This window comes from Amphiura filiformis, chromosome 2 (assembly GCF_039555335.1).
Source record: "Amphiura filiformis chromosome 2, Afil_fr2py, whole genome shotgun sequence".
Classification (NCBI taxonomy): Eukaryota; Metazoa; Echinodermata; class Ophiuroidea; order Amphilepidida; family Amphiuridae; genus Amphiura; species Amphiura filiformis.
In genome coordinates, this window is record NC_092629.1 from 76,630,945 (window position 1) to 76,647,111 (window position 16,167).

The 16,167-nt window shown below is 39.3% G+C and overlaps 1 protein-coding gene across 1 annotated transcript; it reads right to left on the bottom strand.

Annotated features, from left to right (window-relative positions):
• Positions 1–648: 648 nt before the first annotated feature.
• LOC140146629 (large ribosomal subunit protein mL52-like) lies at positions 649–15,847 on the bottom strand. Its single transcript, XM_072168499.1, has 5 exons — positions 15,713–15,847; positions 8,491–8,599; positions 6,528–6,592; positions 5,685–5,749; positions 649–2,182 (listed from the first exon to the last, which is right to left on the bottom strand). Exons 1-5 carry the CDS (start codon positions 15,738–15,740, stop codon positions 2,018–2,020), a joined length of 432 nt encoding a protein of 143 aa, XP_072024600.1. The 5' UTR covers positions 15,741–15,847; the 3' UTR covers positions 649–2,017.
• Between the last annotated feature and the right edge of the window lie 320 nt (positions 15,848–16,167).

Genomic DNA, 16,167 nt, shown 5'->3' on the forward strand with positions numbered 1-16,167 from the left:
TCTATTTTGGGGGATTGAGTTAGCAAACAAAATCAATTGGGGTTGGGGTCAACCCCACCCTCCAAAAACTGGAATTTGACAAGGGACAAATGTTGAAGTGACTGTCAAAAATGACAAAAGTTTGCTATGGACCCTACAATCCGCAATAAGGGGATGGGCAATAATTAATATGTGTACCTGGGTGGTGAATTCACAAAATGGTCTGCCAAAAATTGCTTCCACCCCACCCCCCTTTTTGACATGCCTGCCATCCCCTTCATGACAACAAATCTTTGCCCCCACATTTATACATGCCAGATTTTGAGGAAAGCAATTTAAAACCGAAATTGTGTAATCATGTGATGCAAGTACAGCAGAAAAGTTTAATATTTGAATGTTGCATAACATGTTTTTGCACCTTTTTAGTGTGTAATATCCAAAGAGTGCCCAAATACCTGTGCCAAAAAATCCCCACCTTTTGGCCTGCCAAAAACTCTTTGCCCCATATAATCCACCACTCCAAGGTACACTTAATTATTGCACCACCCCAATGCAAAATCTTTCCAAGTACATAGGCTGAAACTGAGAATAATATGTAAAATGCCAATAAAAAAAGGCTGTTCAATGTACTACCAAGGAAAGTAATATGAAAACAACAAGTGAAAAAGATGCAGTGCTTGAATGTCTTTATTTTAAACTAAACCCATATGATAAAATCTGGATAACATTTGCTGATGAGGACGCCCTCAATATTTTTCATTATTATGTTTTGATGGATCCAAGTTGTGATAATATTGGATCCAAAACATAATAATGATAAAATTGATGCTTTTACGCCCAATATTTATTGGTCTCGCTATGAGTTGTAAAATATTGGAATCGACTACGTCTCGTCCAATATTTTAAAACTCATAGCTCGACCAATAAATATGGGCTAAACCGATCCAATTTTATATCAAAATTCTGTTTGTTACACAATTATACCCTGCAAAAATCAAGATTTAATTTTCTGTGAAAATGTCCACTTTTACAGTATTTGATAGTTCATTGAATAACAAGTATTGAAGCAGCAGAATTGAACAAATGCAGCTGCGGTGCCTTTAATGAGCTGGAGCAAGGATGTACCTGGGTAACATATCCATTTCCTGGAAATTTATCTGGCCCTTGGCCGAGGGCTAACTTGCAGCAGTGAATCAATATGGGGGCTCTTTAAGAATTCATTTCAGGAATTCCAGAAATTTTGGAAAAATATACATCCCTGCTGGATCAACAGAATGGCTGATGAAGAGGAAGCAAGTATATTGAACATAGAACAGAAAAACCTGTTTTTTTTTCGTTGATAAACCTGATTTTTCAATTTGATTGTCAAATTTTTTTTTTGATAAACTATGACAATCGAATTCGAAAAACCTGGTTTTTCCATGGAAAACCAGGTTTATCAGTGAAAAACCAAGTTTATCGGCGAAAAACCAAGTTTATCTGCAAAAAACAGGTTTCTCGGCCGATAAACCTGGTTTATTGCCCAAAACCAGGTTTATCGACAAAAAAACAGGGTTTTTCTGTTCTATTGTGCAATATACAATGTACTTGCCATAGACGCTAACCTTCCAAATATTGTAGGTGCATAAGCATCAACAAATCTAACAAAAACAAATGGTAGAGGTGGGGGCTTAACTATTGTGGTGAAGCCAAGGGAAGCAAAGGGAAGCAAAGGAGAAGTTGCCTCCCCTCCTTGTGAACATCTGTTGGATGCTGGCTAACATGATATTTTTGATTTGTAGGCCTTTTTTGACCATTTTCATTACATTTTGTACACCCCCCCCCCTTGAAAGTCTCCTTGCCACACTTTGCTCCATTCTAAAAAATCCTGGCCATGCCACTGCTTGAGCATTTCCTTCTCCATGATGTGCAAACATGATGGCTCCTGACTTCTCTGATATATTTCTATGATGTCAAGCATTGTACAAATATCTGGTTACAAGCCCAAGTAACAGACTATCTATAAAAGGTCCACAAGGTTTCGGAAGCAGTTCATTGCCTATGGTATAACTCGATATAACTTCTCATGTTTCTTGTATTTACTGCCTTTTTGCCTAAGTTTCCTAGCATGTATTTCTATTCTTTGATCTTCTTCACTCTGGATCTTGTCCTGGTGGTCGGTAACAGCTTTAGTCATCTCTGCTGCAAGGAGGTCAATGCGTTTCTGAAATTAGAAAAAAATGTAGATAGCAGGCTGGTAATTAGCATGGCACAAACCTGTGGAAATGGCTAATAAAAGCTACATGATGATGTGATTCTTTTATTCATTATTTCAATATTTGACTCTTATTTCATTATTACCTATAGATAATGTTGATGTAAGATCAAGTCAAAACAGGGATTAATGCTAAGATCATCATTACAGTCATTTTGTAACAGATTGAGAAGAGATTTCATTTTTTTTTTTGTCCATTTGAGACAATAAAGCTCATCATTACTCGTTGACTGCCGATAAAACGCCCAATAAAGACTTAGTCACCGGACCGCGCCGGCCAGTTAAAGTACATGCCCTATCACACCACTCCACACCATACATAAATTCTCCCAGTCACATTTCCCAAATATGAAATTAAAAAAGTCAAATTTTAATTTACTTCTTTTAAAGTTTGGCAGAGGCGGGGTTCGAACTCACGGCGCAACGCTTAGTACTCTATGAGCCTAGCGCCTTAGACCACTAGGCCACTTGTCTTCTTGTTATTCAGCTGAAACTTATTTAAAAATATAATCGCAACTTCAACATAGGCCTACCACGTGACAAGCAAAGGCAGAAAACGTATTATATTTTGGAATTTTATCTGCTTAAAACATTAATGTGTATTATAATAGAGCTACCATTATTTATATTGTTGAATTCTCAAGCGCATAGAGACAATTAATACGAGCGTCCTCTGATACATACACAATACATAAAATCGATTTTGATCTTCAGCATTACTCGGTGACCTCCGATAAAACGCCTAATAACGCCGAAAAAAAAAAAAAAAATGCTTAAGTACATGCCCTATTGAGATAAGCAATCCTTTTGTGATATGTCCATTCATCCATATAATAATAGCAATCAGATTTTTGGATGGATGTTTTACACAGTGATTGGAGAAGAAGCTATGTAAATAATCAAAAGTACATGTCTACAAATTGACAAGGACAACTCCTTTTGTCAAAATTGTTTTCACCGATTTCTCAGGCGTAGATCGGGGGGGGGGATAAATGCCACAATATTTTGCCAGGGGGATGGTCAATATAATCACCCCCCAATATTGATGCCTGTGTATTGGTTTGTGTCGAAATTAACCTTGTATTTGGCCATTTTATAGCCACAGAATGCCATTTTTAGCGCTTTGCACGAATTTATTCCACTTTTGTCCCATATTTCACCAGTTTAGTTTCAATAGGCCTATGCTAAAATTTTCGCACACATTTGTACCATAAGGTTCACTGTACTGGGTACATTTACAAAATCCTAACCGAAACTAACCAGAACTTTAACCCGTACATTGGAGCTCTACTAGAGGTAAAAATATAGATAGTGAACGATTTTAGTATTTCTATATCTATGTGATAATGATACAATAGAGGCCCTGCATGAAATTATTGATTGGCTCCAAACAAAGGTTTTCAACCGTGTCCTTCACCGTAGTTATGGCGGAGTGCAGTCCATTCAATCAAATGTTGTCATCAACCTATTTGATCGTAGTGCAGGATTATGTGTGTGAGACGAACTGTCACGGTAGATTGCAATCATGCTTTTGTTGAATGCATTTGAGTAGTCCGCCATATTTACTGGTATGATACGTCGCATGCAAGGCCTCTATATGACATGATGAACATAGTCATTGATGCATCAGTTTTAAAATAGACTAGGCGGTTACCCATATTTGGCGGTTCTCGTCTGGGCGCGATTACCAGGCTGATGGTGACATGCCCATATGACAATTTTTACTAATTTGACCTCAGATGACCCCAGGGTGACATTGGATGACCCCAAAATGACCTAAACTTATAACTCTAAATGTTGACTGTACCTAAAGTTGTTTTCTTTAAACTTCCGTGGTCGTGCCTGTGCGTATCGCGTACACGAGCGTAAACACAAAAGCAATAAACAATCACGCTGATTGGCTGATCAATGCACTTGACAACAAGCCGGCTGACCCATTGGTCTTCGGCGCGGTGCGTAGTAGGCGACCTTGTCACTACTACGCGATCGCAATTCACCAGCGCGTACCCGGACCACGGAAGTTTAAAGAAAACAACTTTACCAAGTTTCATGCCCATATATGAGCTTTTACTAATTTGACCTCAAATGACCCGTGGTGACCTTGGATGACCCCAAAATGACCTTCAAAAAATGCTGCTTTAAATGTTGACTGTACCTACCAAGTTTCATGCCCATACGACACTTTTTAGTAATTTGACCTTAGATGACCCCTGGGAGGGGACCCTGTGGTCGGATGACTTAACTAACATAGACATCTTCTTGCCAGGACAGAACTACACCCACCCAACGAGTTTGAGCCCCGTAGGACCTAGTTTCATGCCCATATGACAGTTTTTAGACATTTGACCTCAAATGACCCCTGGGAGGGAGCCCAGGGGTCGGACGACTTAACGAACCTAAACATCTTCTTGCCAGGACAGAACTACACCCACCCACCGAGTTTGAGTCCCAGACGACCTAGTTTCATGCCCATATGACAGTTTGTAGTCATTTGATCTCAAATGACCCCTGGGAGGGGGCCCCGGGTCGGATGACTTAACTAACATAAACATCTTCTTGCCAGGACAGAACATCACCCACCCACCGAGTTTGAGTCCCGTGCACGACCTAGTTTCATGCCCATATGACAGTTTTTAGTCATTTGACCTCAAATGACCCCTGGGAGGGGGCCCTGGGTCGGATGACTTAACGAACATAAACTTCTTCTTGCCAGGACAGAGCTACACCCACCCACCGAGTTTGAGCCCGTGCACGACCTCGACGGCCTCACATTAGCAGTCACAGACAAAACCTAAATCTACAGAATATATCCATTACTCGTCGATACTCGAAAGAGCTCAAAATAAATAACTTAGAAAATTTTCTTGATGTCCTTTAACATGTTTTCATAGTTAACCATCGTTAGCCATGGATATCTATCATGAGAACTGACCGGTGACTAAGTCCGATTTATTGGGACGTTTATCGGCAGTCAACGAGTAATGGAAAAATAAAAAGTGTATACACTATTTTCTTATCACACATTTGAAAATGATCACCAGCTCCCACTGGCTATACACCACTGATAACCCCCACTTGCCCATATTTGGGGGATGGGGCTTTGGGGCGCGAGTCCCCCCAGGGTAAAAGGAGGGGGCGGTGAAAAAGAAAAAAAAAAAAAAAGTATTATTAAAGAAAAAAAGGGCGAAAGAATTATGAAAATTATATAAAAATTTGAACAAAAATGGGACTACACGACTGTGTATGTATAGTTTTTGTATACATCAAAATTTTGTGCTTTTAGGTCACTAGCACCTATAAACCTTTTTTTTGCTCTTTTGCTCTTCACTTATTCAAACCATAAAAAAAAATGGGTTAACTGTTGATGAAGGGGGGTGCCAAAATATACCTTTTCTGCAGCCCCCAGGGTAGAAGCGGCCACGGAACGCCACTGTTTGCTATATATACTTACTGCAATTTCTCGTTGCTCTTCTTTCCTCATTAATTGGCCAGTTCGCAAAGGAGTTTCACGACCATCTGAAAGATACAGCAAAAATATTTCATGATAAAGACGATTGGGATATCATCGCTGGGAGGATAAAACCTCATCTCAATTTTTGTGAAAATTAGATTTTTGCTGTTTCTGTAGCTATCAGGCCGTATTTTATACTGACAAAACATTGGTTGTCATTCTGAAAATATAAACCCACTATTCTTTGGTTAACCTCAAGTATAAACAATAGTTACATCAATGCTTCCACCCTTTTACGTGTGGGTATATGCTATGCGCATTTAGTGGTGAAATGTCACAAAAATTGGGAGTCTAACATCTTCCTTTTTCTTGGAATTGTACAAAAAGAATTATGTAAACAGCTAAAACTAACATTCCAAATGAACTTGTTCAAAAAAAAAAATAGAGACATGAAAGTTGAAAAAACTTTTGGATATAAAAGCTCTTTATTTCTGTTCTAGTCCACATTCCTACCACACGCTTCTTTTGTAAGGAGCTATATATGTGCTTAGACTTTGATTTTCTAGACCCCTCCTGATGGGTAACCAAATAGAGGCAGAGGGCCACTTCAACACCCTGACACCATCAAGAGTGATATTGGCATTCAACAACTGGTGAAAGACAGAAGACTTTGGGCCTAGCTTACTTCTGATGCTTCCTCCATTCCGTCCACGGACGACTGATGATGATGATGATGATGATTAAGTGTTTTGTATAGTTCAGTAATTAGTGCTTGTATAATAATAATAATGCCTCCAAAATAAGAATACATACATGTACAATGTATAACCAATGTATACTCACCCAGGTAAGACCAGTCGGGTAGGTCAGCAAATGGACCATATTCATTTGAACGGGCAATGTTCTCTCTGAATGGAAACATACAACAAAAGCATATTATAACAACATGCAATGCATCATAATTATTACTTCAATTAGAAATTTTTTACATCTTTTTCTGACAGTTTACTAATGCTACATTTTGATGCAAACCCCATCAAAATCGGACATCTGGTTACCGAGTTATGAGCAATTTATCAATGGCTGAAAACAATATAGTATATTGAATATACATGTAAAACAAAAGAAAGAAGAAAAGACCGCTGTTTTTGCCAATATCTCAAAAAACAATATTAGCGACACCCCGTATCCAACTCATTCCCCTAGATCATATCACAATTGTAGATGTGCAGGTCCAAGCTAATGCACCCCTACAACCCATGGAAATTTCATCTTTATGCTAAAATGAAATACTTTGCATCATTAAAAAGCTGGAAGTTTTTTCTTGAGAAAATAATTATATCGCACATACATGTCTGGATTAACAGGGTTATAGACCGCTTAATTTACATATCAGGATTTAGTTAGATTAGTCCCTGGTAATTAACTTGGAAACACCTGTCTGGGACATAGTTTGTTCGGCTTATAATAGGCGAAAATTATTCTGTTTTGTTACTGCGCGTTGCGCGCATCACATAAATTCACATAAGGCTGCGCAAGTCACATATTTTTTAATGCACTCGTAACCAACATGAGTTGCTTGATCTTATTATGCATGTTGCATGGTGCTGATTCTGCCCACCCATGGCAGGGGGACCCAACGGTTGCCTTTGTGTTTTCATGCTTTTGCTGGGCTACCACTTCTTTTTCTGCTTGCCTTTTTCATCACTCTTGGTAGCGTAGCATTTGCTCTTTTTTTTTAAATAATTTTTTAACAGAGGTATTGGTTGGGTCCTGTTGTCGTGGTGGGGCAGTATTATTTAGATCTCATTGTCATAATCTGATTGTATCTTTGCATCTATCTTGGTTACCGTAATTAAGTTGGGGTCTGGTGGACCATGTCTGTATGTTCTTTTTCCCTTCCACCAGGCCCAAGTACAGGTGAATAAAAAAAAAAAAAAAAAAGTCACATATTATGCAACGTGCAACTAGCGTGGAACTTGTAACTTGTGAACTTTTTAGTTATGGTCCAAGTGCAAGATAGCAAGGGAGAATCTCACATGTGCCTCACCAGTGGCGTATCCAGAAGGCCCTTACCCGGGGGATGAGCTAGGTTTGTGTTGCCCTAAAGAAAGGATACAGAATGGTGCCTAAGTTACCCCATGCCCATAGTTATAAAGCATATACTTGTCCATCCCCTTTTTTTCTCCTAGTTACAAGTCACCATGTTCAAGTCGCCCTTTATAGGAGACTGACAAGCCTTTTTAATAAACAAGTCAGCTTCCTTGTATGTGCCGTCCCACAAACCACCCTCCTTGTATGTGTTGCCCCACAAACCGGCGACCGCCCTCCTTGTATTATGTACCACCCTGAGCTGTAGTAGGCATATAGTTCCTCCCCCTATATCTCCTCTTTTTCCTGATTACACGCCACCCTACATTGTACTTTAAATGTGTTACCCTTTTATAGGTGAATTTAATATTAATTTGATTTTTTCCTTATTTCTTCTCTTTCCTCCTTTTTTCTCTTTTTTCTTCTCCTTTTTTTGCCACCCTGTTTCTTTTTTTTTTTTTCTTGGGGATCACGCCCCCAAAGCCACCCCTAAAAAGTCGCCTATGCACTAGGATCCATAACATGCTCATATCTATCAATGCAGAGTTCTTTAACCCAAATACATTTAGTACATTCATTGCATGATCTTTGAAATTTTGAGTACAAAAACTCATACTCTGAAACTTGAGGTCAAATTTTGCACTATGATTGTTTAATTGAGGTTATTGAACTATGGCATTGGGATGAGGCCATTGTGGTCCATAGTGATGCTTACCTTTCTCTCCATTTCATGTTCCGGTAAAGCGCTGCTGATGTTGTGATAAGTCTATGTGTTGCCACCTTGGGTTGCATCAGTAGCAGACATCTTTGGCAAATCATTGGGACTGAAAAAAACACACAAGAAAGTATGAATGCGGGTGAAAGAATACCAAATTTGGGGCTTGATGAATCCGACATCTTTCATTTCACCATGAAGGGACTAAGTTTGATATCTATTCTAATCTAATACAGATTTGGCCAAAAACATCATGGCCTTCTCCTTCCGAACCCTAAACCTATGCTAACTAAATTACTAAACCCTATACCCATAAACCTTTGAACCTTAAAATAATAAAATACCCTACAACTATATAAGGATTGCTTGCCCTCTTTCCTATCCTCACACAAAGTTTGGACTGTTCAATTTCCGAAACAAACAACCCCAGCACTGTTATAGCCATGAAATGTGAAAAACTTAGTTTATCTACGCAGGGGCATAGCCAGCTTTTTCGGTAGGGGGGCAAAATAAAATTTCGGGGGCACAGACGAAAAAAATTAGTTGCATCATAGAGGTTATATGTCTTTGAGCTTCAAAAAAGGCTTTAATTGGCCAACGTGCACATATAGCACGGAAATATTTTGTATTTTATACTGTTTTCACCCATTATCAGGATGGAAATGGCTTTACCATAGATTAATAGATTACCTTCACAATGTGCGCACATAGCGAGGAAATTTTTGTATTTTTAACTTTTTAATTTACACTATTTTGGCCCATGATCAGGCTGGATATTGGTACAAAAGGGGCTCCTTGCCAGACATAGGCCTTACAATGTAAGGTACATATTTTGAGGAGCATAACAAACGCCAAATTGGTGTCGTATTACCTTTGACATGCATGCATTCTTTTGTCGAGAGTGACATGGTCTTTCAATTCGTGACGAGTGTCCTTGGTAGACTTGACTATGCTTCAGTGGTCATGAAAGGATTCAATAGATAACCTCTGCCCCACTCATCTCAAGCTATTGTCTGAAATTGCTCCTCAGAAGATGTATCATAAGAACTCAGTCCTCAAGTCATAGTCATATAACGACCAAAAGATAAATGACTATCATTGAGGACTGAGTTCCGCAGTCTAGCTCCTGCTTGCTTGCCCCTTTGTAGGTATGCTAGGTGAATTCAAATTTGCCATCAAACTGCATCATTTTATGTATCAAATTAAAGCCCTTGAGTAAAGAAAGCCAAAACTGAAAACCTTTTTGTCATAGCATTTTCCATAGCAAAGTTACATCTTGTCAAAGATTGACTTTCATCAAAAAGATTCCCCAAAACGGCATTTCGTGGGTGTTTCTAGAGCTAATACTAGTCTGATTATGATAGCAGCTTTTTTTAATGGAACTGCTATATCATTATCAAAATCCCTCTAAAATTCCATGTGCGATTGTCTCATCACCATAAAAAATCATATATTTGGGTCAAGTGAAGTACCCGGTACCGTATAGAAAACATATAATTTATGTAGGTTCCTTGACCTACCTGTTCTTTTAAATTTCTATGTAAAATATGGATTGTGTTCTAGGTGAATTTGGTTGATTAACAAATTTGTTGAATTAAGGTTTGCCTGGCATACCGATGTATACATTTTGTACGGTGCCACAACATCACGCTGTGCGTTTTGCAGTGTTGCCAAAACTTTTCAGTGCAAAGGCGCGGCGCATTTACTAGCCAGGTCGCGGTAAAGGATTCTCAAGTAGCCAAAAAAAAGCGCACAATGCCGGATATTTGGGCGTATATACCCGAATTTGGAACGCAAATCACCCAATTGGGCGGAAAAGCACTTGACTTTTAAACTTCCGGTACTTACTAGAAAGTTACTGACCGATCAATAAATGGTCACAAAAGCCATTGCCATTGCAATTTGGAGCTTTAGAGACTCAAAACCTTTATAAATCGGCTAAATTGAAAGGAAAATACATCAAATTACTGCCGCGGCCTGACACTGTCAAAAGTACCCCAATTTTAGGCAAGTAGCGGCATGCTTTTTTGAGTAGCGGCAAGTAGGGGAGATTGGGGTTAGTTGAAACATTTTTCACAAAATCGTCTTTTTAACGCAAACCGATTACTTTCAAGAAACACTAACCATATTAGTATAAACATATACATGCTACAAAAACAGCCTTAAACTTTATTGGACCTGCTTATGATTATTCATATAATCCAATTTGAAAATTTGAAAAAAAGTGTTTCAACTAACCCCACCCCTGGGGTAAGTTGAAACATAGGGTGGGTTAGTTGAAACACACCTTGTAAAAAATTCAAAATAATTATTATTGTGTTGTTAGGGTTATACTTCCCTTGAAGGCACCCTTTTTTTTACAATCAGTGTGAAAAAATGAATAAATAAATATGTGGCAGTGCAGGTCAATACTTTGGACACAAGGTGACAAGTGTCACCATGGACCAAAATATGAGAAGCCTAAAATATTGTAAAATGTACTTTCTGTGTGCACTTTTTGCTTGTATTATTGCTTTTTAACCATATTAAAGCAATATTGAAGAAATGGTAAACATAATTACAAATTTTTAAAAAGTCAAATTTTTAACCATATTTTTCTACGCGATTTTCACATGTCAACTAACCCCACCTCAAAAGTTTCAACTAACCCCAATGCCTATTTTTACATTTCAAAGATCATTACACAAAATAAGAAATACAATAAAACTTTTATTAACATTATTCTGGGACTTACTACTAGTGCTTATGATACTCAAAAAATAATCCCCTGAATCTTCAAACAACATGGAGATAACACATCTTTTCTGAGGGGTATCAAAATTAGTCAGCAAGTCAAAAAACAAATATTCCTTTCCCAAGCCAACACTGGTTGGGCATCAGTGCTGTTGCTAATTTGGTGGATGACCCTTACTAATACCTATTACTAGGTGCCAGTATTTTACTAAATTAATTTTTTGTGTCAGAAAAAAATACAATGTTTCAACTTACCCCACGTTCCAACTAACCCCAATCTCCCCTAATTGCCAAGTACCGTAGCCCAATTGTGCGCCTAGGCTAAGGCACGGCGTTGGCATCACTGGCGTTTAGTGGCATCCTCATTTCATTTCATTTCATTTTATTTGCCAGATAAAAAAACATTAAACATACAGTAAAACACATGATGATTGCACAATATTAAAAGTATATAACATTTTCAATTGACCAGCAATTAAGGGGGTACTACACCCCTGCCCAATTTTGTGCCTATTTTTGCATTTTTCTCAAAAATTATAGAGTATTGGTGACAAGTAAGATATGTATATTATAGGGGCAAGGACTACAACTGCTACATTGGAAATTTTATTTCAGCATAGACAACAGTTGTGGAGTTACAGTCAAAAATGAGGGAAAACCAATATTTGATCAATAAATCAATAACTACTTGCCTTGAGTTGCTGAATTTTCAGTGCAGTAGTTGTAGTCCTTGCCCCTATAATATACATATCTTACTTGTCACCAATGCGCTATATATTTTGAGAAAAACGCAAAAATAAGCAAAAAAATTGCTAGGGGTGTAGTACCCCCTTAACATGAGTTGTTTTCATATAGGAGTTATTAAAAGGCAAGACTCCAGTCCATGATGAGGAATCCAAGACTCCCTCGGTGTGCAAAAACAGGAGAACAAGACACAGAGCCTCTGGCAGGGATAGCTAAGAGTAACAAAAGTCACTTTCAAAGTGGCTCATCCACTGCTAGTTCACCACGTAAACTTGTATGGCTCAAAATTCGGACCGCTCGCCATTAAGTTTACTGCTTTCTGTGTTTTGAAATTTGTTGACGTTTTAACGATCCCCGATTCCCGGTCGATTATTTTAGCTGTGTCACGTCACATGCATGACGCTGGTTGGTACCAACCAAACTTCAGAAAAAAAAACCCTTGATCGCCGATAACAATGTGATATGGGACTTACATAGGATTACACAGAGATATTTCTTGCCAAAATTTGACCATTTCTAGGCAAGTTGGTCCTACTTTGTCTGCGTTATGTGAAAAAGCACAGTCTTAAGTAAGTATAAGTGCAACACTTTTGATGTTTCGGGAGACTGGGAGTGATCATAATAAAAAAATAATGGAGCCTATTCTTGACTGTGTAATATTCCTTCACCACATTGCCGTACGGTAACAGTCTTATACGATCGACAGATAGTATCAGTTTGTGAATGAGGACATCGTATAAGTTCCTTGTACTAATCCACTGCCATGCTTCTCATACTTTTGTCATAATTTAAAACGTTCCGCACTACTCTGTCAAAAGAAATTATTATTCTGTATTTAATATGTTTACATGTACCGTAACCACTCGGGTATAAGCCCACCCCCCTAGATGGGCAATTTAACTTCAAAAATGGGGGTGGGCTTATAACCGGGGAGGGGCTAGTAGTTGAATTTAAAAATAAGAAAAATCTTCCCCATTTGTACATGTGCCCAATGTATCAGCATTTTCTATCATCTTTGTCAATTTTTAAAAATTTTAAGTATGGAATGTTAATTTTAACTGATATTTTTAAATACTTGTTCTTAAATGTGAAAGAAAAGCATTGATATGATTTAAAAACTTAGCCAAAATGACTACTGGGCTTATAACCGAGTGCACCCTTGTTCCCTGAATGGTTTAAAAAATAGGGGGTGGGCTTATAGCCGAAGGTGGGCTTATACCCGAGTGGTTACGGTACATGTATAATTGAATGGATGAAATAAAACTGAAACTGAACTGAAACTGAAAGAAACGCCTGTTAAGTTTTCCTTGATCATTACATAGCTACCATCTAGTTCCAGTAACTGTAACCAGGAGGGTGAAAGTGCATATAGGAACAATGCCAAAAACTACGTCATGCCGGTCACGCTATTGTTCGACTTAAACTACATCATTCGCCATTTTGTAAATATTAACGCATGATCGTTGCTTTGAAGTTTCCACCGGATAGTCTGTGGATAGCGCAAGAGCATGCTTTGACCATGCGCAAAAAAAAATGAATATCATGAAGATGTTTAAGATTGATTCTTAGATGTTTCAAAAATTACCGTCATATTGCATAGATTCATCAAAGAATGGTTTGAAGTACTAACCTTATTTAGTAATTTTAAAAAATCCGGAGAATTTTACAAAATCAATGTTTTTACCTGTCGGTATTACAACTCGTGAAACACATTAGTGATGTGCCTGGGTGACCTAATCTACTAACCTTTAACGTTTCCTCTATGAACTCTAACCCTCCTGCAATATGGCGCCTATTGTCTAGAGTTAAACTACATCTTTCGTGTGTTACGTAATACTACGATGCCTGTCCCATTATATCGATCCCTGCTGTAACTCGGTATCTTTATTTAACATTATGACATTCTCGGATACCGAGACCAGTAAATGTCAGTATGTTGAAGGATAGGACCGAAGACATGCAGGCAGGTCTAAGCTACCATCAGTCTTCAGTCTTCAGTCGGTACTCCAAAATAGCAGCCTTGAAGGCTTAACTAGGAGGTAACTTGCCGATGACCTCTCGGCCGGTGCAGTGTCAACTTAAGGTGCAGAATAAAGAAACTCAGGAGACGGGTGCCATCAAACAGGTGTATAATACAGGAAAACGTGCTGGTGCGGATGCTGTGCTGCTATTTAGAGACTTCTGAGGCTGGGTGGTGGACGATCTCCCTAAGAACTGGGAGTGCTGCCGACCGGAACGCCTGGATGGATGGAGCATTGACTGCAACTGAAGGGAGTCTGTTCCAGATACGGACCGTCCGTGGATAAAATGAGTATCCATAAGCATCTACTTTTGAACTTGGTTGTTGGTACTTGAAGTTGTGCTTGTTACGGCTTGAAAAAGTTGAAAGTTGGAGATATGGCGGAAATTGGATGTTGACCAGTTGGAATTGTATCTTGTAGAACATGGTAGCTTGGCTCATCAGACGCCTTAAGTGAAGTGTATCCCATTGTAGGTTTTGAACTAGAGGAGTTACCGAGGTTGGTCTCCGGTAGTCTGCATGCACGAGACGAGCAGCCTGGCGTTGAACATGTTCCACCCGGTTGATGTCACATTGGGTGTATGGATTCCATGCCTCTCCACTGTATGCCAGTTGGGGGCGAACCAGCGACAGGTAAGCTCTCTCCTTCACCTCTTTGCTGCAAGCAGATAACGCTTCTCCTCAGCATACCCAGGGTGCGGCTGGCTTTAGAAACCGCTTCTGGCAGTGAGTAGTCCAGCTGAGGTCATCTGATATTGTGACCCCTAGATAAACATGCTGTTTAACTCTTTGAAGATCCGCTCCCTTGATGAAATATTGATGGAGGCTAGGTTTCTTCTTTAGAGTAATGGACATGATGGCACATTTGTCAACATTGAAACTCATTAACCAGGTATCCGCCCAGGTAGATAGGGTGTCGAGGTCATTTTGCAAAGTTATATGATCTGATGGGTCTTTTATTTCTTTGTAAATTATGCTGTCGTCCGCAAAGAGACGTATTTGTGAGCTAAGATGCTGGTTGATGTCGTTTATATAAATCAGAAAGAGCACTGGGCCCAAAACTGACCCCTGTGGGCACGCCGGATGATACATCCTCCCAACTGGAGTGGCTGCCATTGACTGAAACTGCTTGCTTTCTTCCGTTCAGGAATGAATTAATCCAGCCGAGTGTGGGACCACTGATGCCATAGTACCGGTACTCCAATTTGACTGCCAGCCTGACGGTGGGGACCTTGTCAAACGCTTTACTGAAATCAAGCAGGACAAGGTCCGCCTGACTACGATGGTTGAGTGTAGACGCCCAATCATGAGTGGAATCGAGGAGTTGGGTTACTGTTGACAACTTTTCCCTGAAGCCGTGCTGGTTGTCCAGAAGGATGCTGTTGTTGGAGAGATGTTTGGCAATATGGCTGAGAATTACATGCTCCATGATTTTGCAGCAGATGCACGTAAGCGAGATTGGTCTGTAATTCCTGGGATCGGATTTAGCTCCTTTCTTGTACAAGGCGGTGACCAAGGCTTTGCTCCAGTCATCAGGCATCACACCCTGGTCGTAAGACTGTTGGAAGAGAAACTGCATAATCATGACATTGATTTTCTCTTTCTTTTTTGTCAGACTAGAGTGGCACTTGTTTCTCTAATTTTTTGTCAGGGGGCAATCTGCCCCCCCCCTACCCCCGCTGGCTACGCTACTGTATCTACGATGTAAAATAATTCATAAATTACCTGATCGTTTCATCAAAGCTGACGCCATGCATGGACGAGTGCAGGACTGCAAAATTCAACTCTCCGTGAGGAAGGACTACGAGCTATTTTTAACGTCGAGCCAAAGGGCGCACACCACTATGAAATGAAGTAAAGTCCCATTGATAATACACGTAATATATTATAAGTTTCTCGGGGAGGGGGAGGGGCACTCACTAAAAATGGGTGACGGGGATCTCAAGTCCCTCTCACTCAATGACCCTCTTTTTTGCTTTACTGAACTCCCTCTCACCCAATGACCCCTTCTGTTTTCCTGTCACCAAAAGACCAAGTTTTTTCAAAGATGGGAAAATATCTGATAATCTCATACTGAATTAGGCCTACCCTGTTTTTCATTATTTTTCTTCAAATTAAAAAAAAAAAATTGTACCAACTTTTACATTTTGGCCCAAAATTTTTCACAGTACATACATACA